General features: G+C 42.0%; 1 protein-coding gene across 5 annotated transcripts in view; it reads left to right on the forward strand.

The window, feature by feature from the left end:
• The window catches only part of LOC109629692 (partitioning defective 3 homolog), a 323,260-nt gene that overhangs the window by 193,256 nt on the left and 105,807 nt on the right, over positions 1 to 24,197 (forward strand). For 3 of the 5 annotated variants that reach the window (XM_069512787.1, XM_069512786.1, XM_020087499.2), the window contains exons 16-19: positions 3,092 to 3,278; positions 13,549 to 13,697; positions 16,057 to 16,095; positions 21,996 to 22,229. In XM_069512787.1, the coding sequence (XP_069368888.1) occupies positions 3,092 to 3,278; positions 13,549 to 13,697; positions 16,057 to 16,095; positions 21,996 to 22,229 (609 nt within the window). The remainder of the gene's footprint in view (positions 1 to 3,091; positions 3,279 to 13,548; positions 13,698 to 16,056; positions 16,096 to 21,995; positions 22,230 to 24,197) is intronic. The other 2 variants (XM_069512789.1, XM_069512788.1) reach the window with 1 other exon arrangement.

Consider the following 24,197-nt stretch of genomic DNA (forward strand, 5'->3'; position numbering starts at 1 on the left):
TTCTCTCAGCCCGCCCTCGTGAACCAAAGACCGAGTCCCCTTCTCCTAGTTAGGTCCAGTCAGTCTAAAGTTTGTCTGCTTTATTGCCCCAGTTTAGCTGTACATTCATGTCAGAGTAAAAATTGCTGAATTCAACACTATGTCTAGAGGGTGGGTGGTTTCCCTCGCTGCTTATTATGCTGCAACTGCAGAAAAGCAAGTGTCGCAGCTTCTTTAATTATTTTCACCTCTCAAAGCCTCATTATGGCCCTGACCATACCTGTCCACTGGCCATTTATCGTGTGTGTGTGCAAGCGTGTGTGTGTGTGTCCTTTAGCTACTTAGTAAAGAGGGAAGTGAAACGCTCTTAGCAGCTCTTCATCTGCTGTGCTGGCCACTTGTGTCAAAAGGTCCTGACTGGAAATATTTCATAAAGCTGGCAGAAGGAAGCTTTCAGACTTTCTAATTAAAACTACGTCCTCTAACAAAAGTGCTCTGCTGACGTAAGTGAATGCAAGGTGATTACGTGCAAATGCATTGTCTTTAAGAGTGCACATGCAAGGAAAGTATTTGTCCTCGTGGTGTGTATTTGAAACACAAACTAATCCTTGTACAAAGCTCCTGTCATGTTACCGCTACACTGAGGCCTCTCCTGTAGTGGCATTCTCAGTGTGGCTGATGCAATTGAAAGGTAACTCTAACTGAGAGCTGAAGAAAAGTGAAAGGCTGGTATGAGGACGTCCCCTGTGGACACACAACCGCAGGGCATCTCTTATTGACACACTCGCCGCACTGTTCCCAAACTGACTGTAAAACAGAAACAATGACGACAAGTGTGGAATTTTGGGACTGAGGAGTTGTGCAAAGACTCGGAGGTCGAACCTCAACCACTGCATAGAGCTGAAGCACAGTGTAATTGTGCCTCTCCATGGGAAAAAAATGAGATTTGAGAATAAGGATTCAATTTTACAAGAATTACGTTGTAATTTTAGGCTTATTGTCATTTTAGAGGGGGAATATCAGAAAATCAGTCTGTCCCCTGCATTAGAATGAGGAATGTGGAGTATCTTGTTGAGTTAAAGGCTTCTTTAGGTTTCAAAAATCACGTAATATATCTTTAGGCACATCAGCAGCATATTATCAGGACTTCGAAAATATTGAGCAAGTTTATTCTGAAGAATCTCACAGAATTGGAGGAAATAGTCTCTTTAATGGGGGAGGAAATGTTTGGGAGTGGGTGGCTCTATGACTATTTTATGACTTGTCTTTATTCTTTATTTTTGTAATGTTACACATTTATTCTGGTCTTTTTTCTCAGATTTCTTTTCAATATATAATTGATCCGCCTGTGTCTGAAGGTAAAAGCGAAAGATCTTGCTCGGTCACACCCATGTGCTGGAGTTGTTCGCCGTCATGACTCCAGTCCTGCTGATTTACAGTACTGGGAGAATTCAATTAACTGTTGTTTCTTTGTCAAGCTGCCCAAGTGAGAAATAGCCTTCATTTCACCTGTACAGTGTTGGCAGCCATGTTAACTGGATAGGATGAGGATGTCCATGGACAAAGGGTTCTAGAGATAATTAAAAGATAGATACATAAGTACGAGGACAGGTTTTGGGAAAGGTTTGCAGGGGGCTGCATAGAAGGAGACAATCAGGTATAAAAGAGTTTAAGCTTTATTTCATTAGGATTAAAGAAAAAATAAACACTTAGTAAACCAGTGTCTTAGTGATGTTATTCGATCTATCCACTGTAACGCTGCATTTGATATAGTACACATATTTCCCTAAAGTAATAGGTGTAATAAATCTCTTTTGCTCTATGCCACTGATAAGACTCCTGACTATTATGACAAACAACCTAGATAATGCAAATTTTCGATTTGATTTTTGTTGTTTGTCGTTGGAGACAGTCTTTATAGGCCCACCCCCGTGTGTCCTCCCCTGCAAGTCGAGTGTTTTTTCTTATAATTCTTTTTTCTGTGCATATCACTAAACTTTATACCTCATTGCTGTGTTGATTGGTGCAATGATTTACTTCCACAAAATGCATTTATCATTCGACGGGGCCTCCGTGAAATTAAATGCCTCTCAGAGTTGGGACCCTGCCAGGGTAAATATTGTTGTCTGCTGTTAGTGATTACACACAATTGTTCCTGAGCTATTAAATTTGCAAAATGACTCTCGCTATAATGCAAACAAAAGCAAAGACCATAGGAAGTTCAGCGTTTCTGAAAACCTTTGTCTAATCGTAAGCAGGTGTGTGATGGGGCTGAGACCTCATTACTCATGTTGACTTTGATTTCCCCCCCCCCCACCCTTTCCCATTCCTGTATATCCACACTGCATGCACTCATCGCTCATTTGCAGAGTGAATCCTCCAACTCTGTATTGTAATGCCACTTCTCATGCCGTTGAACAACCCTTCTCCTGCCCTTGGTGCTGCCGAGCGCCAGCCTCCGCAACTCATTCCCCATTGACTTTGACTCCTGAGGAGCAGCAAAGGAGCGATTCAAAGAAGCCCTCTGTGGGGAGGGTCGGCCGAGACGGAATACAGATCAGATGAGCTCTTCTCCTGCTCATATTTGTCCTTGGAGAGGAGAGAAGGAGAATAGATTACTAACTTCTAACCCTTCCAACTTTTGGCTGCGGCGTTAAGAGACTGGACTCCAGACAGGAAACATTAGGTCATGTTCTTGTGTGTCTTCATGGTCACTTTGTCCTAATTTGCACCAGCCTTGACAACCTCTGAGTGTGTAATGAGTCTCATGCACCACCACTATCGTTTGGTCCTGTCATGGAACCTCTTTATATGCATGCACCGTTGCAAAAATGCACCTGATAAGCACCTTTTTCCTGTTTGAAACTATCAGTGTCCTTCAGGCTTGTCCTGATAGGAACACTCCACAGCACAATTATCTCTGTTTACAGTATTATCTTGCTAATTACTAAAGTAAGATAAAGTTGTTATGTCTGTGCAGGAATTAGCTTCAGCATGTGGATATAATTTTGCTTAAAAACTCCTGACCATTGATGCCATGTTGTGGGATAAAGAAACTTAATCAATCATCTGTAGCATATCTTGAATCTCTCTCTCCCCCTCTCTCTCTCAGGTAAATACCAGCTCTCTCCCACTGTGAACATGCCACAGGACGACATAGTGATTATCGAAGACGATAGGCTGCCCCTACTGCCCGCCCACCTCTCCGACCAATCATCCTCCAGCTCCCACGATGATATGGGCTTTGTGGGAGAGAACCCGGTGTCCTGGATCCACGAGCTGTCTGGTCAGAATGAATGGTGAGCAGGCTGAATTATTTATAACACGTTTGTATATGAGGTTTGACTTTCGGGCCTGTCGCTGAGAAGTGTTTCTCGTTCTAATCCAGAAAAAATCCGATCTCTTGATTCAATATTCTCCAGAAATGGATGGAAAATATTGCACAAAGAAACATGCAGTATAATACATTTTCAGCTATTCAAAGTTATTTCCCAGATTTAAGAGTGACAGCTTTTTACTACCTGACTACAAACCAGGAAATATTATTTTTACATCACACACTAGGTTTGTTATGAGAAAGTAATGAAATGTTGCTCTAGGGCTGTATTTGGAATCACAAGATGTGGGTACACATCTATCTTGGTTTATATATGGAGTTGTGTAACACTGTGTGTGTGTGTGTGTGTGTGTGTGTGTGTGCTAGTACAGATATCTTTGTGAGGACCATTTTGAGCCTACAACCTGCAGAGTGAGGTTAGAATAAGGTTTAGGATAGGGTTAGGCATTTAGTTTTGATGGTTAAGGTAAAGAGCTAGAGAATGCATTATGCCAATGAGTGTCCTCACTAAGATAGATGTACAAATGTGTGTGTGTGTGTGTGTGTGTGTGTGTGTTAAATAATGGATGACCTAGCAGCAGTAGTCAGACTGAGTAAAAAAAACTGTAGGACTCGACTTTCAACTCCCCAACCACCTGTGGGATTTCAGTGCTCCACTCAGTCTATATCTGCACCCTCATAATAAAATGTGGAGCCAGCGCTCATCAACCCTGTAGGGAAACTAAAGGTCTCTTTAGGGACCCGTTTAGGCAGCGGAACCCCGACACTCTGCAGGAAGAGGGTTTAAAATTTTAACACTGTACAATCAGCACAAAAATGTGTTTTTCAAAAACTCTTTATTTCTGTCAGTGAACGGCTGCCTTTGAAACAGGAAGTTAAAGCTGTTCACACTCTCAGGTACAATCACCCACTCTGAAATTACACATGGCATTTCCTGTATAATTGCAGTGTTCAGGTACAGGAAATCACAGGACATTCAAGACAAAGTCTGTGACTGCTCTTTCACTAACTGGTTTCTAACCCTTACTTTTTCATTCAATTTAGAGTGAGTCATATCTTTTTATATGGAGGGTGCCATCCTCTCTTGTGATTGGCTGGGTGAGACACACAGCAACACAACCACGCCCTGGAGTTTTTGTGTTCTTGTGTTTTCAAGATGGAATGCTGGCTGCCACGAGATGCTTGGTTCATTTATTTATTTATTTTTAGTATTTTTATTTCTTTTCCCTGGAGACGCTCTCTCTCACTCTCTCTCTTTTTCTTCTTGCTCTCTCTCTTTTTATCTCTCTCCCTTATTTATTATGAATGAGTCGTCATTGTTCATGTGATGTCAGAGGTTTGTCATAGTGGATTAGGTTTACAGCATATGGCTGAACCACACTCAGGCCTCCTCACACACACACACACACACACACACACACACACACACACACACATACACATACCTCGTGCCACAGAAAGCCGAAGTGTGCTACATACCTCCGCCTTGGGTTATTGTAAATAATGCATGGCCTCAAAGTCACACACACGCAAACACACACATAATCTCAGAAAATCTCAAATTCTAACAGTTGCTTAAACACCTCAAGTGGTGTGTATCCACATTCTGACTGAATTATACTGTTTCTCATTTTCCTTTTCAAGTTCCCCAGAAAGAACATCCCTCCACACAAACACACACACAAACATAAACACACACACAAACATAAACACACACACAAACACAAACATAAACACAGACAAACACACGCACTAGCATTAACAAACATACCGAGCCAGCAGGGGATGTGGGTCAGCCAGACTCCAATGTATTGGAACTGTTACTTTTTAATTAAGCTCTTGCAACAGTGCAGCCAGGGCCCTGTACGTGTTGAATATGTATTTTGCAGAGCTATGAAAGTCTCACCTCTGGCCTCCAGCATTATACAGACTCCCTCCTGGGAGGCTCCACAGCTATACACCTACAGTGCATACACAAAACACACAAAAAAAAATGGCGGGCTGGCTTGTAATATAATTCTTATTCAGGCTCTTTCTCTTCTTGTCCTTTTTTGACCCAGTGGAGTTATGCAAACTTACATTTCCTTTCTCTTCGCTTTTACTTCCCTTATTTATTTCTTTTCTTTGGCACCAGAGATGTATGTGCCTTTGAATAGCAGCCCAGTTTGCTGTTAAAAATTAATTTCATTTTGGCTTACATCTCTCTTTAAATGAAGGGGTAATTGAAAGGTCACTCCAGCATCTGGTAGTGATTATGATAAAGGTAAAGAATTACTAATGCAAACAAAAATCAAGAGCCTTGCATTTTTTAATCCTTTCATCTTTCCTTGCTTTTTTCTTCCTGTTTTTTTCTCAATTTAATGTCATCCAATAATAGAAATATACATTGCTAAATACGCTTCCTTGCGAGAGCTGCTTTCGGACCTGCAACTCCAAATCATTCCATGAAACAATCTGGAGGAGCTGTATATGAGAACACAAAAGTCTGCTTCAGACATTCCCTGGAGAGTCTCATGCCATCCCATGGTAAAAACTCCAGAGAACATCCAAGTAGGTCTGGCTGGGAATACAGCAGGAGATTCTTTACTAGGAGGATTCATTGCAAGCGCGTGTTGATGATGTTTCTAACTCGCAGCAGACGCAAAATTGAAAATAAAAACAATGCAAATATCTATCTACGATGCCAGCGAGGATGCCAAAATGAAAAGATGAGATTTAAGCACTTTTGGTGATAAGGACAGAAACACATGATGATTGCAGCAGAATTAATACGCTACATCCTGCCTCCTACAGGTAGCTCCACCTCTCACCTGAACATTCGGGGGATTTCTGTGTTGTGAGCGCATCAGAGGATCCCCTGCTGCGTTCTCCATATGTGAAATTCAAACCAGCACCCAGTTTTGCGGACACACTCTGGAGTTCATGTTTGTTTAACAGCTGATGAGATCCTCCTCTTTTTCTCAGCAGGTTTCTATGGTGAAACACAGCCCGTGTGCTGCTGTGTTAATGTGTAGGCCCCCAAGAAGAATGGTTGTTGAATGCATGAATCCCATTTCACACAAGACACATAACTTGACCTACTTTTTTCCTTGACATCCCTAGCCAATATCTAATGGGTGTGTGATCTGTGTACGGTGCCTATTTGTTCACGTCTTGTGAGAAGACATGTGCCTCTTTGCCTTCTCTTGCAGGTACTACAAGCTGTTTCTTTGTTATGAACCACAGTTGCACCATATCAGCTCCACAGGCCTCAAGCGAATATAAAAAAGGCTATAAATTATAAAAGAAATACTTTTATATCTCTGTTAAAATGGTGATGTTAGAATACCCAAGCCTTTATTTACTGCTGCTGTATTACAGATTGTTTTATTTGTATTATTAATGTTATAGACTTTTTATCAGCAAGGTGTTGGTTGTGTGGAACTTAGTGAAAGTGGTTGGATTGTGGTGAAGGTGGTTTCTACCTCCAACCCATTTGGAAATACTTTTGAGATGCATTCGAATTCATTGCACTGCTCTGGCTTTTTGTCAGGCAGCTGTAATGGACTGTACTGGTTTAAGTCCAGGGTGTCAGTGTGTAGGGCCAAAGGCTGTGTGAACGTGGTCCGGTGTAGTGATGGAAACCAGCATTTCTCCTATGTCAGGTTGCACTGCATAAATAAAGACCGTAAATTATTACGTTGCATATCTGCACTGAGTTCATTGGAGCGTTGGGTCCTGACCCGTTACATTAATTCCCCCTGCTGTGTCTTACCTCCTGCCTCATAAGTTTGAATCTCAAGCCAAACAGGAAGGGCCGCGTCGAAATGATTTACAATGAAACAGATAAGACACACTGGCAGATATAGGGGCTTTGCAGAATGATTTGGATGAATAAGAAGATGAAAGGGGTTCTTTTTTTCTCAGTAATGCAACATGTGGTGTCAGAAACACAATTTACTGCACAGCTCCTACACTGTAACACAGGCAGGTTCATCAGAGATTCAGAGGGTTTCGTGCCAGATGTTGATAAAGTGCAGTTGCATGGTGTGTTTTTTCTCACTAACTTGGGTCCAAGCCCATTTCAGGCTCCACTTACACCTAGTATGCAAATAATAAACTCTTTCTTATGCAAACAGTTAAAATGAGGACGTCAGATTCTTATCCTCAAAACTATCATTTAAAGATGTTCTGTTCTGCAGAGATGCTCCCATCAGCGTTCTGTGTTCTCAGGCTTCTAAAGACGAAATCACTTGGGAGTGTTTTACCTTCCATTTTGGCTGCTCAGCGCCATCACTCATGCCTGTATTAATATTTCCCTTTAACATCGTTGCAGCAGCTGTTTGAATCCTCACTGAGATTACTTCAACTTTGTCCTTCAGAACAAAAAAAATGCTTTTAAAAGAATTTGCAGGCTTATGTCGCAATGTAGCGTCAACTGAAGACAAAACAAAAGTCCCTGAGCTCAGGAAAAGTTTGTTAGAGTCGAAAAGCCTCACATGCAAAGTTCTGAGGGAGAACAACTTGACTTTGAAGATCAGACTCTGTCAGAGGCTGTGGACGTCTCTATTATCAATAACACACTCCCCTTAGTGCTGTGTTTTCCTCTCCATGAACTGTCCCGTACGCACATTTATACTTTAGAAGTGTTATGATAAACCACACACTTTTAAATGTATTCATTTAAATGTCCACATTTTCATCTGCAGTCCCTGGTAGGTTGATCAGGGACTGATGCAAAAAACAAATAGACACATGTATACCGACACTAAATGCACACACAAGCACAGACACACACAAAGGCACATGGGAAACACAAAAACACAAATGATTAGTAAAAGAGATGTAAATACAGGCATATCAAGTTTTGTGGCCACGGTAACAATAATATATCAATATCTTAATTAGGATGTTACATTACAGCACAAAAGTACCTTTTAATGAATTAATCAATCCTGTTATCTTTATTTACAATTTCTTATAACTTAATACACAGCAGCACTGCTAGCCCGATCCTGTATGCTCTATTATTGATCATACAAGGAAATGACAAGAATTTAAGAAAAACTTTGAAGGGCTTGTTTCTGCCGTAAGCACACCTTCTCGTAGCACTATGTGTCTATCTAAACCACAAACGCACAGTTGTCTGCCTTATATGAGGGTGGGAGGTGAGAGTGCTGTGAGTCAGTTGGCACTGATGTGCAGAAAATAAGCCAGGGGGTGTCCGCAGCTTGCTCATCAGTCTGAGGTTTAGGAAATGTTACACAACATCACCGAGAGTCAAGGAACTAACCACTAACAGATTGCTAGTGGCACACAGGCTATTATTACCATACCAACCACTGTTATCACAGCTGCCCCGCAAGACCACCTGAATGTTTTACTAAGTGCAGGAGGAAAGGAGACATGTACAATTCAAATTGGATAAATGCTACTTAAATTATAATTAATTTAGTGCAACTTGCTCTATTATGTATTGATTGTTTGAATGGTTAAATTGCTCGATCCCCTGTTGGAAGCCCTTTGGGTTTCACTCTCCAGGTTTTTTTTAAGGTTTTTAAATCTACCAAGAATTTATTTATTGGGTTGGCACTGAATAGAAATGATTTTTAGACTTTTTATAGAAAAGAATACAACTTCAAATTGTCACAAAATAACCATGCAATTTACAGTAATTTATAGTTCAAATATTATTTCAACACAAATGCTAAAAACAGTCAGATCCTAACATCAGTCAAATGCCAGAAAAATGTTCATGTTGGTTTAAATAATTTTATCATCGCTGTGTTGTAACACTTATTTAGTAACACTCTTTAGTGAGTGTGATGGACTGAGAACTAATGAGCAAGGAGAGGTAAAGTAACCTCCTTAAAAAAGACAGCTACTGTCCCACTTGCACCACCGGGGGCACTGTCAATCTGAGCGAGGCTGACAGAGGATAGGTGATCATTGTCACTGAGGTGAAGAGAGACAGTGAGAAAGAGAGAGAGGGAACTAGACTGTGTCCTTCTCTGTCTTTGTGAGATGTCACAGGTGGAAATATCATTTCCCATGCAGCTATGACACAGTCTGTCAACCAGCGGAGATGGAACAGGACTCCAGACGAACACACGCGCACACACACACCCACACAAACGCCCTTTAGCCCTTTAACCATCTCAAATAAACCCAGAACCAGCAAAAAAAATTCCTCAATCCCATTCTGTAAAACTGAATCTGGTCTTCACAAAGATTGAAGTACAAGCACACACACGTTCACACACACACACACACACATTGTTCATGCTGCACAGACAGACTCGGTCTCACGAGTGTTTAGATACATATTGGCTGGTAAACAATTTCCCAAATTAACATATAAAGTGGAAAAGGTCCGCATAGACACGAACAAACAAACTTGCGAACTAACACTGCAGGCAGATTGCCTACTTCAGTTGACTCCCTAATAGTCTCTATCATCAGTAAAGTAACTAAGAATCACAAGTGCTCTATTAAACATGTGTTTCTCCCATCAAGCTATCAACATAAGTACATATGAACAGCCCTGTAGTGCACGCACACACACACACACGTCATTTGACTAATCTCAAATGTCCAATAAGTTTGCAGTGACTTTAACACATGTAGTACACACACACACACACACACACACGGATAGTGCAGGCATTCCTTAAATGCTAATCGTCTGCTTTATGAATATTTACAATGTCTCAGTGGTGCTTCCTTGCTACAAGCGTGTCATACATGCGCTCGTTTCTGTGCTCACCTTGAGCGTGTTTATCTGCACCTTCTCAGGTTGTGTACTACGTGTGTGTGTCTGCCCTACACTGCGTCGCAGTGACAGGGTGCAGGTGATTCCCAGCATGAATGATGCCATAGTAACCTCCACACACACTCTTGCCACACAAAGCCAAGTATCTCACTGCCTGGGCGCTCACAGCCACTTTCCAGGAGAAGACGTCAGCAAAACTCAAGAGCATCCGTACACCAGGCAGGGAATGAATGAGGGGTCAACCCAGGAGTCAGCTGATGGACTCAGAGGTCTTAATTGTATCTGGTTCTGTCCCTCTCTCTCTCTCTCTCTCTCTCTCTGCAACTTCATCACAGTTAAAAGGGAAATAGAGCAAAGGTGCAGCTGCTCGTCTGTGTTGCACTGATGGAACAATTTTATTTTACAGTCTTCTACGGCTGCAATTAAGCAAGTGAAATAAAAATCTGACAGGAGTTTCATGTTGACGAACATTTTGAAAGGGGTTAAAGAAAACTCTCCATTTGCCTCTTTTCCATCTGAAACATATGAAATAGCCCAACTGCTTTGTGTGCGCTGGTGCACCTGCAAGCAGTACAGACCTCTGCACCAACTTCTCATGCAGGGCTTTATGCAATGATTGAAGGCACCCTCAAGCTCCTTGGCCCAGCTATGCATTCATGCGGTCAGCTGAATTGCCCCTGTCCAAACCTCAGAAGGACCATTTCAGAAGCACCTTACCGAACACTACTCTGCACCCGCGCTAGTCGATCAAGCTGAACTACACTTTTCTAAGAAGTAGGATACTGTGAGACTTACCTCTTTGGGGTCACTTTTAAATGGGGTTAAGAACAATTGAGAGCTGGTAAAAAGGAGAAAAAGAATTGGAAAAACACACAAGTCACCAGGGTAAAATGTGAGTGCAGACGGCTTTTAGCACACACCACTTAGCAACAAGGGCGATGTGCAGTTTGACACATTTTGCTTCCTGCGAGGGAGACAGGAACAAGTTGATGTAAAATGCAAGTTAAAGCTGTGGTTTTGCCTGTGAGCAATCCTCAGGCTAGTTAATTTTAGATGATGGGAGTAATGTGAACGTGGAGGAACGCATCTGCTCGGAATGGTGAAAATTGCTTTTAAACAGTGTTTAAAGAAGCAGAGATGAGAGAATGTATTATCCAAATGGATTGGGCCCACTATTCAAAATAACCCAGAGGCTTGGACAAAGATGGATGGTCTGAGGAAGAAATTGTGCCACTCTGTAGATTATCTAACTTGTCTGGGAGGCAGTCACATGGTCAAGATACTTATTTCCATCCGTCCGATACATTTTTCATTGAGTATGAGACCAAAGTGAACAATTCAGTGGTCATCTTAGAGCCACGGCTCTTTAACATGGCTTTTCTTTCTGCTTGTTTGAATTTAAGAAGCGTGCGGATCAGAGCAGAGACTTTCAAAGCAGTGTCTCATTAAAACAAGCATTTCTATTGAAAAATTAATTGCCAGTCGAGAGTGAATATACAGCGTCTGTAACTGAGGGCTGTATTTCTATTAATGGACTGTACAAGCTGTGAATCTGTGTTCCAGCTTTGAGTAGATTAGAAGATTAATACCAGCCTTTCAATGCTTTAGTAGAGTAAGTAGCACTATCACAAAGTAAAACATGTGTCCACATTTTTGTTTAATAGCTTTAAATAGTAAGAAAGGTAGAATTGGCTTATATCTAAAGGGACAAGTTAAACAGGGTATATGAAGCAGTGGTGTATGGGGTCACTGCCACCTCTCCAAATAGTCATGGTTACTCATGCATATTATAGTCATGGCTACATGCTTATTCATGCTAACGCCGACCTCAGTTTAGACCACCCCAGGTTACCTTGGATCCCAACCCTTTGTGTTTAGATGTTTCTCTGTGTGAACCAAAGTAAAACAGAGGCAATGTGAAATGCTGCATAACGTAAACCAGCAAATCTGATGTCCTACCAGGTGAATTTGCACCTCCGCCGGGCCGTCCCTCTAAATGTCACTCTTACTGCCCCCAGACTTCTCACCACCGATGCTCAGACAAGCTGGTTTCTGATTCATCCAAACCATAATTGCTCTCACACCTTCGCCAACTAACCTGCGTGACAGGGTTGCGCATGATCCCACCTGCTGGCCTCTCACTTTTTCTATGTTCTACGTGCGTTCGGTTTCCCCAGAAACATAATCTCGGCGAGGGGCGAAGGAAATCTAAATTCCGGCTGAAAATACGTCCTTTCTCGTCCGCACTGTCTCAGTCACGCTCCGACAGATGACATTTGCGGAAACAGAAAAAAAAAAAAAAAGAGAGGGCAGGCTGGTTTTTGTGGGCTTGGAATGATGAGAGGAGAAAAGTGAGGGATGATGAATAAATGAATAATACATCTGTGCTGTCATTCCCCTCTTCCTGCTCCACCTCCCTCTCATCCTGTGTCAGCTGGAGTTGGTCCTTTGAGGCAGTCTGATCCTAGTTGGGATTGTCAGGTGTGGTCGACAGCAAAATGACACGTTGACGCCAGCTCTTTGGTGACACATGAAGCAGCTCTCTGGTTAAATGGGGTTGACAACCCAAATAAGAATTGTCTGCATGCAAACAAGGGCCAGCGGATCCGGAGCATCTACTCTAAAAAGGATACACAGACGAAAAAACAGAGCCCCTCCCTTCTACTCCACATTTAAATGCATATTCGCATCGTCAAGCTGTGAGTACAAAATAAACAATATCAGGAAAGACTGTGCGTTACTTGATGAAGCTTCTGTTGTAAGAAGCAGGAATTCAGGATCTCTAGTGGTAACAACACAATGATCCTTTAATGATCATAATGTATGATCGTCAACAGAACAAAAGAAACAGCGACAGTGTCCTCTCATGCGTTTAACATTTATTAGACTCTGTGCCGCACCGCCTCTCCTCCCCTCTGTCTACCCTCGAATGGCAAGATGTTCTCACCTTAATTGTAAATGCACTCCTCTGCATTCAGATACCCATGTCCCCCCCCCCTCTCTCTCTCTGAATCTCCTTTACCCACTCCCCTCCGATTTTCAATTAAGATCCAGACAGAGATAGAGGATCTCATAGGGAGTGTGCTTTGGTGGGCCGGGCCCTGCCATCGCATCAGACGTATTGGAGGAGGGGGGTTATTGAGTGGCCATGACCCCGGAGCTGCCTCACCTCACTGGAATATCACACATCTCAGCCAGGCCTCCTCTGCCCAGCAAGAGATGGAGGTGTCCTTGATTTAATAGAAAAGAAAAGAACACTGAGTGTGTCTGTGTGTTTGGATATTAATAGATCATTTTTGAATCCCTAGTCTTATAAGTAAGATGCCCCCAAATTTATTATAAAATATTTTTTATTTTGATAATCAGTGGATTAAGGTATGTTTCCTGTTTGACTGTGCATCGACTGTGACTCTTGGAAACGTGATGATCATTGTTTGTGTCTGTCTCTCCCTCTCTCTCTTTTCTTCACCACGGACGGCAGCACGCTCAGTCCTGACGCGGACGCTGACAGTTCGTTCCAGAGGGAGGGCTTTGGCCGGCAGAGTATGTCAGAAAAACGCATCAAACAGTATGAAAATGCTTCTCAGCTGGAGATTATCAAGACCCGCAAGTCGAAGAGCATGGATCTAGGTAAATGCTACGCTACAAAATGCAAAACACGTGTAACACATGAGTCAACGTTCAAAATTGACGCAAACATTCTTATTTCCTTTCTCACCAGTTTGGGTCAGGGTGTTATTATTCAACCACAGCACCAGCTTATTTAAATTCTAATTTGTTTTATATTCATTATTTAATTGGGTAAAAAGCCTCATTGATATTCTAATAGTGGCCTAAGAGCAACATGAGCGATTGTTACAACAATAAACACCAACAATACAAACACAGCAAACAAATGAACACGATAACCAGGAGTTTGTTACCTTTAGTGTCTCAAGTCCAGCCATCACCTGTCCTTGTTTGGCTTCCACGTCCCATGGCCTTCTGTCCAGCAGAGCATGGGTGAAAAAACACAAGAAACAAGAATGCCCTTTTTAGTGACTGTTTGGTGATGGGAAGGCTGGCGAGACACACAAACACACACACACACACACATTCAAAGACACAGTCTGTATCTTGGGAGGAAAATGCTGTCTGAGCCTCTCCCACTGAGGCTGAAGCAGCCGCTGCCTTCTCTCGGATCACTGGCTAATCATAACAGATAACAACTACCTCTCTTCCACAAGGCGCCCAGAGACCTATAGAAACCTTTGACTCTTCGCCAGACTCGTGTAGGGCCGGATCACTGCACTCCGTGAGGTCCACCTTTCCTGCATTAGCTAGAGCCTCTGTTTGCCATAAGAACGTCTCTACTTCTAAATGAAACCAGACAAAACAAACTTTTAGTGCTCTTTAGAGAAAGATGATAACTGGGCATGGGATGGATTTCACTGAGAAATCAGTTGACCAAAAAAAGACTTTCCATTATGTTCTTAGTGTTGAAATATAATTGGGTATTACTGAGGACAGGAAGCGTGTAGAATGGGCAGGAAGCAGAGATCATTCCATGATAGTTTTCATTACTGCAAATGCACATTTTATCATCAAGTTTAATCAAAAAAGCTTCTTAATTGAGCCAAAGTGGCGTCAGCATTTATTTTAGAATTTGATTAGTTCGAGAAAACAGCGCTTGTATTTACAAAGGAGCCTCGTTTATTTGCTCATGAGGCAATACCTCGCTCCTGGGATAACCAGTGTTATTGACGTTTTACACATCTCTATTATTACCCCATTATTACCCACTTACATCTCAGATCTCCAGATTAAAGTCCAGGCAAATGTTCGCCACTGCTATACCAGTTAGGGTGAAGTTGCAGCCAAGCTGGAAATACTCAGGTGTTTGACTGCTTATGTATATATATATATATATATATATATAAAATATTAAATGACAAGGGAGACATTTTAAAAAGTTGATTTTCACTGGAGGGTCAATATAAATGATCACAGACAGACAAGTACAGGCCACAGGAATCCAGACAAAGGCTGCAGAAAAAAGGAAAATGACTCAGATGATTACAAATAAACAGTGAGTGGAGCAGCCAGAATGTCCAGGGACATCTGGGTGGTGGACTGTGGTTGGTAAGTCCATGGATGAGGACAAAAATGAACAGTTTGACTGAGTCAAACTGAGAAAGTATGTCACAGGCTCTGCAGGCTGAGTTCAAAGTGAAATCTACAAATTATGGATTGTATTTAATGGTATATAAATGTTATTAATCTCATAGGCGCTGTAGTGTTATTCTAATGAAATTATTACATCAAAGCCACACAATGAGAAATGGCCTACAGATAATGTATGAAAGAGCTGAAAATTAAATGAGCTAAAGAACGTATTGCCAACTTTTACCCTTAAGCCTCATCTTTGCCTCAATGTTGGTCATTGAGAAGTTTTTCTTTAGAAGTTTTGTGAAGTAGAAGCGTCTCCCCTGCTTTTCATTAACACATTAATAAAGCTGTCCTTTCCTTTCAAAGCCAACCTCCCTAACTTGTTAACATGCTCAACAGTGCTATCCCCTACAGACTCATTTCATCCTGTCACTAGGTATTTTTGTCCCTCCTTCTAATCCAGTTCCAGGTGCTCCCAAATTACATCAGCAGATGGATTTCGTGACTCTGAAGCCCATCGTTGTCGAAATATGCTAAACTAGTCAGACATCCCTCGGTTCAATCTCATTTTGACGTGGGAACTAAACTGAGTGAGGGAAGAAAGAGACGTGAGGTGCTGCGGCTGACAGCAATAGGTTAGCACATTCCAGCCACTTTGCCTTGTAAGCCCTCATGATTGACAGGCTCATGCATGGAATGTAATATCTGCTCCACTTATATTCCTATTCTCAAAATGTTCTGTGTGTGCCTGCACTTTCTGATTCTGTCTGTGCTTTGCATGTGCTCAATGTCTTGGCGCTGAAGGCTCTAACCACTTTTGCTTGTTTATGCTCTTTAACAGTAGCAGATGAGATTAACTGCAGCACGAGAACCGGTGGAGGTAAGCAACCATGTAGGGACAAGCTTCATACACTTCCCCATCATTACGATGGACCAGTATGATGTTCAGCTAAGTCAATAATCGAGATAAAACAGTCCCGCTCTGTCTCCATAACCGGAACATAACCAACCATTATTGGCTGTGTGATTTTGGCACCTGTAGATGTATATGGAGGAGAAAGTTGTTTTGAGATAATTGCAGCATGATCAAAAGACGGTATTCGTATTGCTGGGAGGGATTGAGATGGCATTGAATAGAGACTTGGCAACTAATGTGGGAACCTGGGCCATTGTGCTCGTTCTGCAGTGCAAGTGATTGAAGAAAACATTCATTACTGCAGGAGGTGTGCAGGGCTGGAGGAAACCAGGCAGTGGAGTGGCATTTGCAAAAGAGAGACAACCATTGCCAGTTGGCCTCTTCAGCTCACTGCAATTGATCCATCATAGTCAGGCAGGTTTGAGCTTAGTTCTCAGCACATTAGAGGACATCCACTCTATTAATTTAACACAGAATGAGCTGTTGGCTGGGTCATGACGTGACATTTTTGAGTGATTTCCCTGAGAGCACTAATTTTCAAACTATCATAATTATCAACTGTTCTCTTCAGGGATATTTAAAGTCATATCTGTGCCTATATTTGATATGTCGTTACTTTCATGTAAACCTACAATAAAGACAAAATATTAAGAGACTGGTGAAGGCTGAACTCCACCAGAACAGAGAGGTTTGGCACTTATTGCCAAACCTCTCAAATCTGCTTTTCTTTCGGAGACATCTCTGACGGCGTCTTCAACGTGAATGCATCACCTTTAAGAATACGCCCTCTTACTTTCTCACTTACTAACCCTACCACCTCTTTGACACCAAAATTAGCAGGAGTATATGTAGAAGTTTATGCATGTGTTTTTAATGCAGGTAAAGCTGTGTACTCTTTTCCCACTGCCAGTATGTTCAATGTCATAAAAACGCACCAAACACTGAGGTGCTCTCTCACCTCACTGTCTCGCCAAATAAGCCAATTCACTGTGTCTACTGTGGAGTCATGACCAGGAGTTAATGACGACTATCAATTCTCATTGCAGACAAAAGCCAGAAGTTTGTGGGTTTTTTGGTCCAGACATGTCCCTGCTCTATTGTCTCATCAGACATTTTTTCACTAGTGGGCTGGCAGGCAAAGTTCCAGAAAACACCTGGAGCACCTGACACTGACATTTGCGCTTCAGCCCCTCCAGGACATTTCGTTAAAATGACACAATATCAGTGCACGTCTCAACAGCTTGATAGGCCAGCAGTGTTAAACAAGAGACGGGCCCTTCAAGCTCACCCTACTGCAAATCTAGCTGCTGATCCAGTGCGTGGCCATTCTTGGCATGAGAGTTATCACCTCTGCATAACCATTGCTTGGCGAGTCAAGCCACTACACTTGGAGAGTGATAGCAAGTGTAAGTGTAAAAGTATTGGGTTGAAAAAAGCACACAGCCATTGGACAGTGTCCAGCATGTACAATTAAGATATTAACCACAAGTCCGGGTTATGATGATTCCTTTGTGACACATGTTCAGCGTACGGAGGACGTCCTCTGTCAGGTTAATGATCCACAGCTGGCAGAGACATAGGAGCCCGGTTGACCCAGTGATGCCTCACTTCCAGTAGGATACCTGGACGTGGCCTTCCTTCGACCACCTTGGAGGCTATTTTTAACATAATTACCCTTTTACCGCCCTGCTTAAAGGCCTGACTCTCTGAATAAATTATGTGTAATGGAGCCCCTGTCTGTACACAGATCTTTACATGCAGGGGCCTGTGGTGAATAATGGCTGGGGAGCATAGTTTTAGCTGCTCTAATTATACTATGGGCTCCTGTCCCTGTAATAACTGCTGCTGATTTATTCATTGAGTTTGCCATACCTCCTCTCTAACGTTTAATGGCAATGGATCTTTTGCAATTAACTGTCCTTGCCCTTAATCTGGCTAAAGAACCCAGCGCGTTGGCAATTCCTGTCTTTGGCCATGGCAAAATTCCGCGTGCACTTCCCCCATATTTGGTTTAATTGTCTCTTTTTTGTATTTCATTATGATGATTTTCACTTCTCCTCCAGACATATGGGGAGAGACAAGCTCATGTCTGTATGCAGTGGGGGAATGTGTATTTTCATCCCTCTGAAAAAGAGGGAGATGAGGAGCACAGCACCGAGGCTTCTGTTGTGTGATAGGAATCGCATAATAGACTGGCATACAGAGAGCTGTCCGTCAAACTCTCCCAGGAGAGCCAGGGCTGCCTCTGATGAAAACAAAGGCAGGTTTGAGGCAGCCGGGGTCTGTGGGCAAACTCTCTCTCTTTGCTTCGCTCTGCCATTCTCTTTGTCTCTCTGCTTCTCTCAGTCATTCACCACGACGACAAGAAACAATGGCAAAGGGGGATCATGGTGCAGAATACCAAGCGGGAGAATAATTCCCTGTTTCCGAGTACAGCAGATGTCATTTGTGTTCCCTTGAACTGTTGCATCCTGTGCGCCTCTAACTTGCAATCCCATTGTGTCAAACATGTACCCTGGCTTCTGCGCGTCTGCTGTTGGCAGGATTAATGCATAAGCTTAAAAAAACCCAAATTTACATGGCATTTGTACTGGGTTGATCGAGTTTTATCCACAAAGTAAGAAAAATTACACCATTTTCCTCTGCGCCTATGTATCGTTGTAATATATTTTGTCTTTAGACTGTCCTCTCTTGTCCTTCACATGATGAGATTACTCCCTCTGAACAAATGAATTACATTATTTTTTACTTGCATTCTCTTGCTCTCGTAAGGCTTTTTATATTTCCCTGGCATTAAAATTTGTCAAAGTAATCAGAAATGGTCCACCTCCTCGGTGGAGCTAAGCAGTAAAATGAATCTTCTCCTCCTACAAACAGAAAACTTTTGACCCCCACAGACATTTGCAGTATACAGTTAAGTTTCATTTTGCTGTCTAATGCAGCCTCAAGGCACACACTTGTGCTCTTTCCACTTAATGGCATGCAATGTTATTGGATTGGTGTTCATTCATTTTGAATGGTGCTTTCAGGATTCAGTCCAGGCTCTCTGGGGATTGGACACTTGTATTAACATTGACAAAAAGGAAGAGAAAATGGTGTGTTAAATTAATAACAATACGATAACCAGCCTGGGAACCCAACACCACTGACTAACAGCTGACCTTTTAGCCTATCTGACATCTCTGACTCTAGATCTATATATGACAGAGAAACAACCTCAGGCTACATCCATACTACTGCATTTTCAAACGATCTCTGTCCACACAAGCATTTTGACTCAGTTTTGACCCCAACCCATACTAACACACCTCATAATGCATATCACATGACCACTCACATACTCTGAGCATGTACACATTGTAGAAGAAAATAAAATGCTGCCCCTGAGTTTTGAAACGTAAACGGGTTCAACAGCTTTTACAAACGTTTCAATTTTACGCTGTAAATCTCCAGAGTAGTGTTGACTCCAGGCGTATCCGTATCAGTAACAATAAGGGTGCATTTGTCGGAAGAATCCTAAAAGTAGTGTGGATACTTTGTTTCTTTCCAAGGTAAGGACTGAATTGGGAAATTAATCAGAACTGCTTTTTCTTACACTTGTCCTCTGCAGGTAACAGTATAGATGGATGTTTGAATTAGCTGCTAATCATGAGCATGCTGCTGCAGGTTTGCTTGGTTAAGGGATCAAGAAGAAAACAGCAAAGGCGTTCAGCCAACAACAGAGACAAGCTGCCATCAGTAACATTAGGATAACATTGGCAGCATGTATACATTTCTGTGCAGTGCTGCCTGTATACGCTCTTCCTTTTTTCTTAAGCTCTTCACTCATCATCCCCTGCTTTTGTAACCTTTGGGTATTCATGGCCTGTCTTCCTGTCTCAATCTCTCATGCACTGAAACTAACTCCATACTGCGGCACCAAATTGTTTTCTTTCAGTGATGGGGGTTTATTTTCTTTGCCTAATCTGTGTTTGGCCGTGCAGCCCCCCCGTCTGAACATCCACTGTGATCACCTAGCAGCGGTTGGTCATGCCTCATTTAGGCCACTTTAAACATGTCGAGGATCTTGTTGATGTTACTTTGTGCGTATGTCATGGGTTTGTGTTCTTGTTGAGAAGTCCCTGCATGGGGCAAAGTCATACAAACATATACAACCCATGTTTGCATGTGTGTGTTCTATTCAGCGGGGGTAAAGGCCTTAGAGCAACATTTGCTATTGAAAACCAACAGGAAGAGCTGTAGGAGACATTCATTTACACAACATGAAGCCACAGAGGAAACAGCAGCACACATTCATTACATGTGGAGGGTCTATGTGGTCTACAGGGAGTCGTAAAGAAACAATGCTACTCTGTTCAGACTTCATCGACATGCTACGTCCTCAGAGAGTCAGTGAGGCTGCTAAAGTAATTGAATCAAGGGCTTATCCGTTATTACAGATACTTTCCTGCGCAGAAGTTTGTATTCTAACAAGGCTTCACTTGCACTTATTCTGAAAACCATCTTGTCATGTCTGACAGCGCCGCGCGGCACGCTGAGTCGAGGTAGAATTAAGGGGACAGAAAATCAACCAGGCTGTTTGTTTACCAACTGGCAGGTAAGGTAAGAGCTCCGGGGAACTGACAGACGCTCCCTGACAAAATGAAATACCAATACCTGAGTTGCGCTCCACTGACATACCCTAAACAAACCCCTGGCAAGCATTGGGAAAATAATTACTGCTTTTCAGGGCCTGGCTGCAGAGCTGAAAAGGTTGACTGATGAACATTTGCTTTGCTTTCTACACAGTTGGCCTACCAGCTGGTGTATCAGCATTATGCTGGCCCTCTTCAAAGTATACTCTGTCTCGATGACATGAAATGTAAGAGCTTCTCTAGTCAGCTCATTTACAAATATTTGATATAATAACAGATCAACAATTTACCAGTCAATTTCTTTTCGGAATGGTTATACTTCATTATATCATTTTTGTGTCTTAAACAGTGTATGCATCACTAGTCTGGTTTAAAAACACATGTCTGTCCATGAATCATATTCCAGTGCTCATACTAAGGTGTGTTGTGTGTTTCTCATATGATGACAACACAGTGGAAATGTTCCATGCTCTAGTTTGTTCTGGAGGTGACCTGTGTCAACAAATGTTTTTGTTGTTTTTGCTTATTAACACAAAACACAACACGGATCAGGATGTCATTTTTTTAATGGTACTTTTCTGGAATCCTCTTCACGCAGAGGCCTTTGAAAAAGAGCAAAAGATTACAGCTGTAAGATGTTTGTGCTAAGATGAGCCAGTGAATACAAAAGAATAGTGTTACAAATGAATGCACTTGGATTTGTTAAGTCTACGTGCATTCCCTGTTTCCTCCTCCTCTCTTAGAGAATGAGAAATCAGAGTAAGGACCACCCATGTGAACTTTGTCAGGTTCACTGTCTATATAAACATGTCTAAATATTCTAGAATAACACTTTAATCACTTTGATATATAAATGTGTATTTGAGATGTCATTTATATGCATTATGTTCCAGCCATACGATTTCCCTCTGGAAGACTCAAGAACAAAGGCTAAACTCTAAGTCTCACAGGAAAGTGTCTCAGTGAAGATGTAATACTCTGTTCTCATTTCACACACTTCATTGGCCAGGCAATGGCATCATTTGTTTTTCATGTTAATTGCCAGACTTTTCTCTTTTCCTGCCAAGTACGGCGCAAAACATCATCCCATACAAAACTAGCAAAACGTAAATGATTCATTGGCATGCAATGAGCTCTGTGATGATAGGATTCAGGCTGCCATTGTGGCAGAGTTGGAGTCACAAACCATTAGTCTGTCTGCCTCAGTGACACAATGTCCTCTTTCCATAGGCACTGCAGAACAAGAGGTCGGACCCGCACTGGGCCTGAAAAAGTCCAGCTCCCTCGAAAGTCTCCAGACGGCCGTGGCTGAGGCGTCGGTGAAGAGCGAGATCAACGTCAATAGGCCGCGCTCTCGGATCATCAGGGGCCGCGGCTGCAACGAGAGCTTCCGAGCTGCAATTGACAAATCATATGAGAATCCTGGTGTCCCAAGCACAGAAGAAGAGAACAGCATGGAGACATGTGAGTGTTTAGACACTGAGGTTACATTCACACTGGGACATTTTTATTTGAAAACACATCAACTCTGCCACGGATGCAGAATTTTAGAGCAGCTAAAACTGCAAAAGACTGGAAACGCACTGTTCAGTTTGAAACTGGGTGAGCCTCACTTTCCAGTCTAGAACACAACTAGCATAATCAATTACAAGCATTGAAACCTGATTTTCTTTGCTAACAACTAATTCCACATTTTACAATGACACAACTATTCACATGTATAGGAGACAAAGTATTATTTGGGCCTATAGATCCATCTATCTGCAGATTTGAGTGTAGCACCTTCCTATTTACAGCGACATGCATAAGTCCAGTGTATGTGAGTCGTAATGTGCTATGCATTTCCAGGCATTTTAGTTTGCATGGTGATTCATAATAATATAGATCCAAAACAAAAAGAATAGTAGATAATTAGAAGTTTTCTTAATATAAACAAGCTCAATAATACTTCACCAGAATCTGTTGAGGATGGATTCACCCTTCTAGGAAACTAGGTTAGGGATCCCTACTTGCTGTAGGGTTGTGTGTGTCACAAAGCAAATTTGCAATGAGCATCAATGTCACACACTCATTAATATTCACGCACTGTGGTTCATGTTTTGTGGAATTGTGAGAGAATGTGGCAAGATGTTTTCCCTGGAGTCTACATCCTCTTAGTGCATTGCCATGTTTTTCAACAGGGTGCATGCAAGGAAAAATTCCTTCTGCTCACTCGCATACATCTGGGCCCTACCATATCTATTTCACACGTAATGTGTACGTGTAGTTACGTTGACTATGATTGGAAATTAAATGAACTTGCATGTGTGTGCCAGTTAGTTTTGGTAAGTTATACCTCAGAACTTTGCATCATTTGTTTTCCTGCGTTCCTTCACTGGGACTGAAACCCAAATTACCTTACTTTATCCCTAACTGTGAAAACTAGAAGAGAAGAAGCAGAAAACACATGCCACCCTCTGTTTGAGTGTTTATTTCCATTCCTACTTGGTGTTTGATGACAAAAAGACATGCATTGGATATTGAGAGACAGCCGTCTTATGTTTTGTGACAGGTAATAACACTGCAACACCACAAGAGTAATCACCAGATATAAATTTCCATTCACCATTAAAGGATTCCATTAAAAGAGCTGGGGGACATTTGAGAAAGAAAGAATTATTTGCCTGAAACGCTTTGTTCTCATAAGCTCTGTCGGCGTGCCACTAAATACAGTCTTATCTCTGCAAAGAAAAATGGGGAAAGCAGCCGATTTCCCTTGCCGCGGTATATTGCATTCTCCCTCATGATATTCAAATAACTCTGTTTTTCAATTTAGATAAAAGCAGCCAGTCTGCGCTCGTCACTGAGGTTAATAGTCAAAGTTGACAGATAAGCCTCTGCCTTCCTCTGCTCCCAGACTTTTATTTACATAAAATAAGAATGTGGCATCACCTAAAGAAAATGTGTCCCTAAAGATATCCTGCTGGGCCAAATGCACTTCCCCTTGTGCTGTGTTGTGTTGCATCGTTTGAGGAGACAGAAAAGGAAAAGCTGCCGCACGGGGGGAAAAAAAATCCCTTCTTTTGTATTTCACCTGTCCCCCATAACCTTTACTGGCCATCTTAAGCCCATGATTATTAAAGCAGGAAAGCTTCTCAAAGGTAACTAAATATTTCCTGCAGTTGTTTGTCTTTTTAGAATATCTTTGTCTCCTGTTGCCTTCGTAAATGCTCCCGCTGTCATTTGAAATTGTAAACCAAGTCATTCTTTTCTCAGTTCCATTAAATTGCTGCGGATGGCCTCACATTTGATGTCCGCTGATAAAGGCTTTTCTGTTTTTTTTTTAAAGAAGGTCGCTTCTTTTTCTGTCTCATTTTGTCTGAAAGAATTAAATGAAATGAAAAATGACAAATAATGCATCAAAGTATAAAAATAGAGTATTCCCTTTGCCCT

Source organism: Paralichthys olivaceus, chromosome 17 (genome assembly GCF_024713975.1).
Source record: "Paralichthys olivaceus isolate ysfri-2021 chromosome 17, ASM2471397v2, whole genome shotgun sequence".
In the NCBI taxonomy this organism is placed as follows: domain Eukaryota; kingdom Metazoa; phylum Chordata; class Actinopteri; order Pleuronectiformes; family Paralichthyidae; genus Paralichthys; species Paralichthys olivaceus.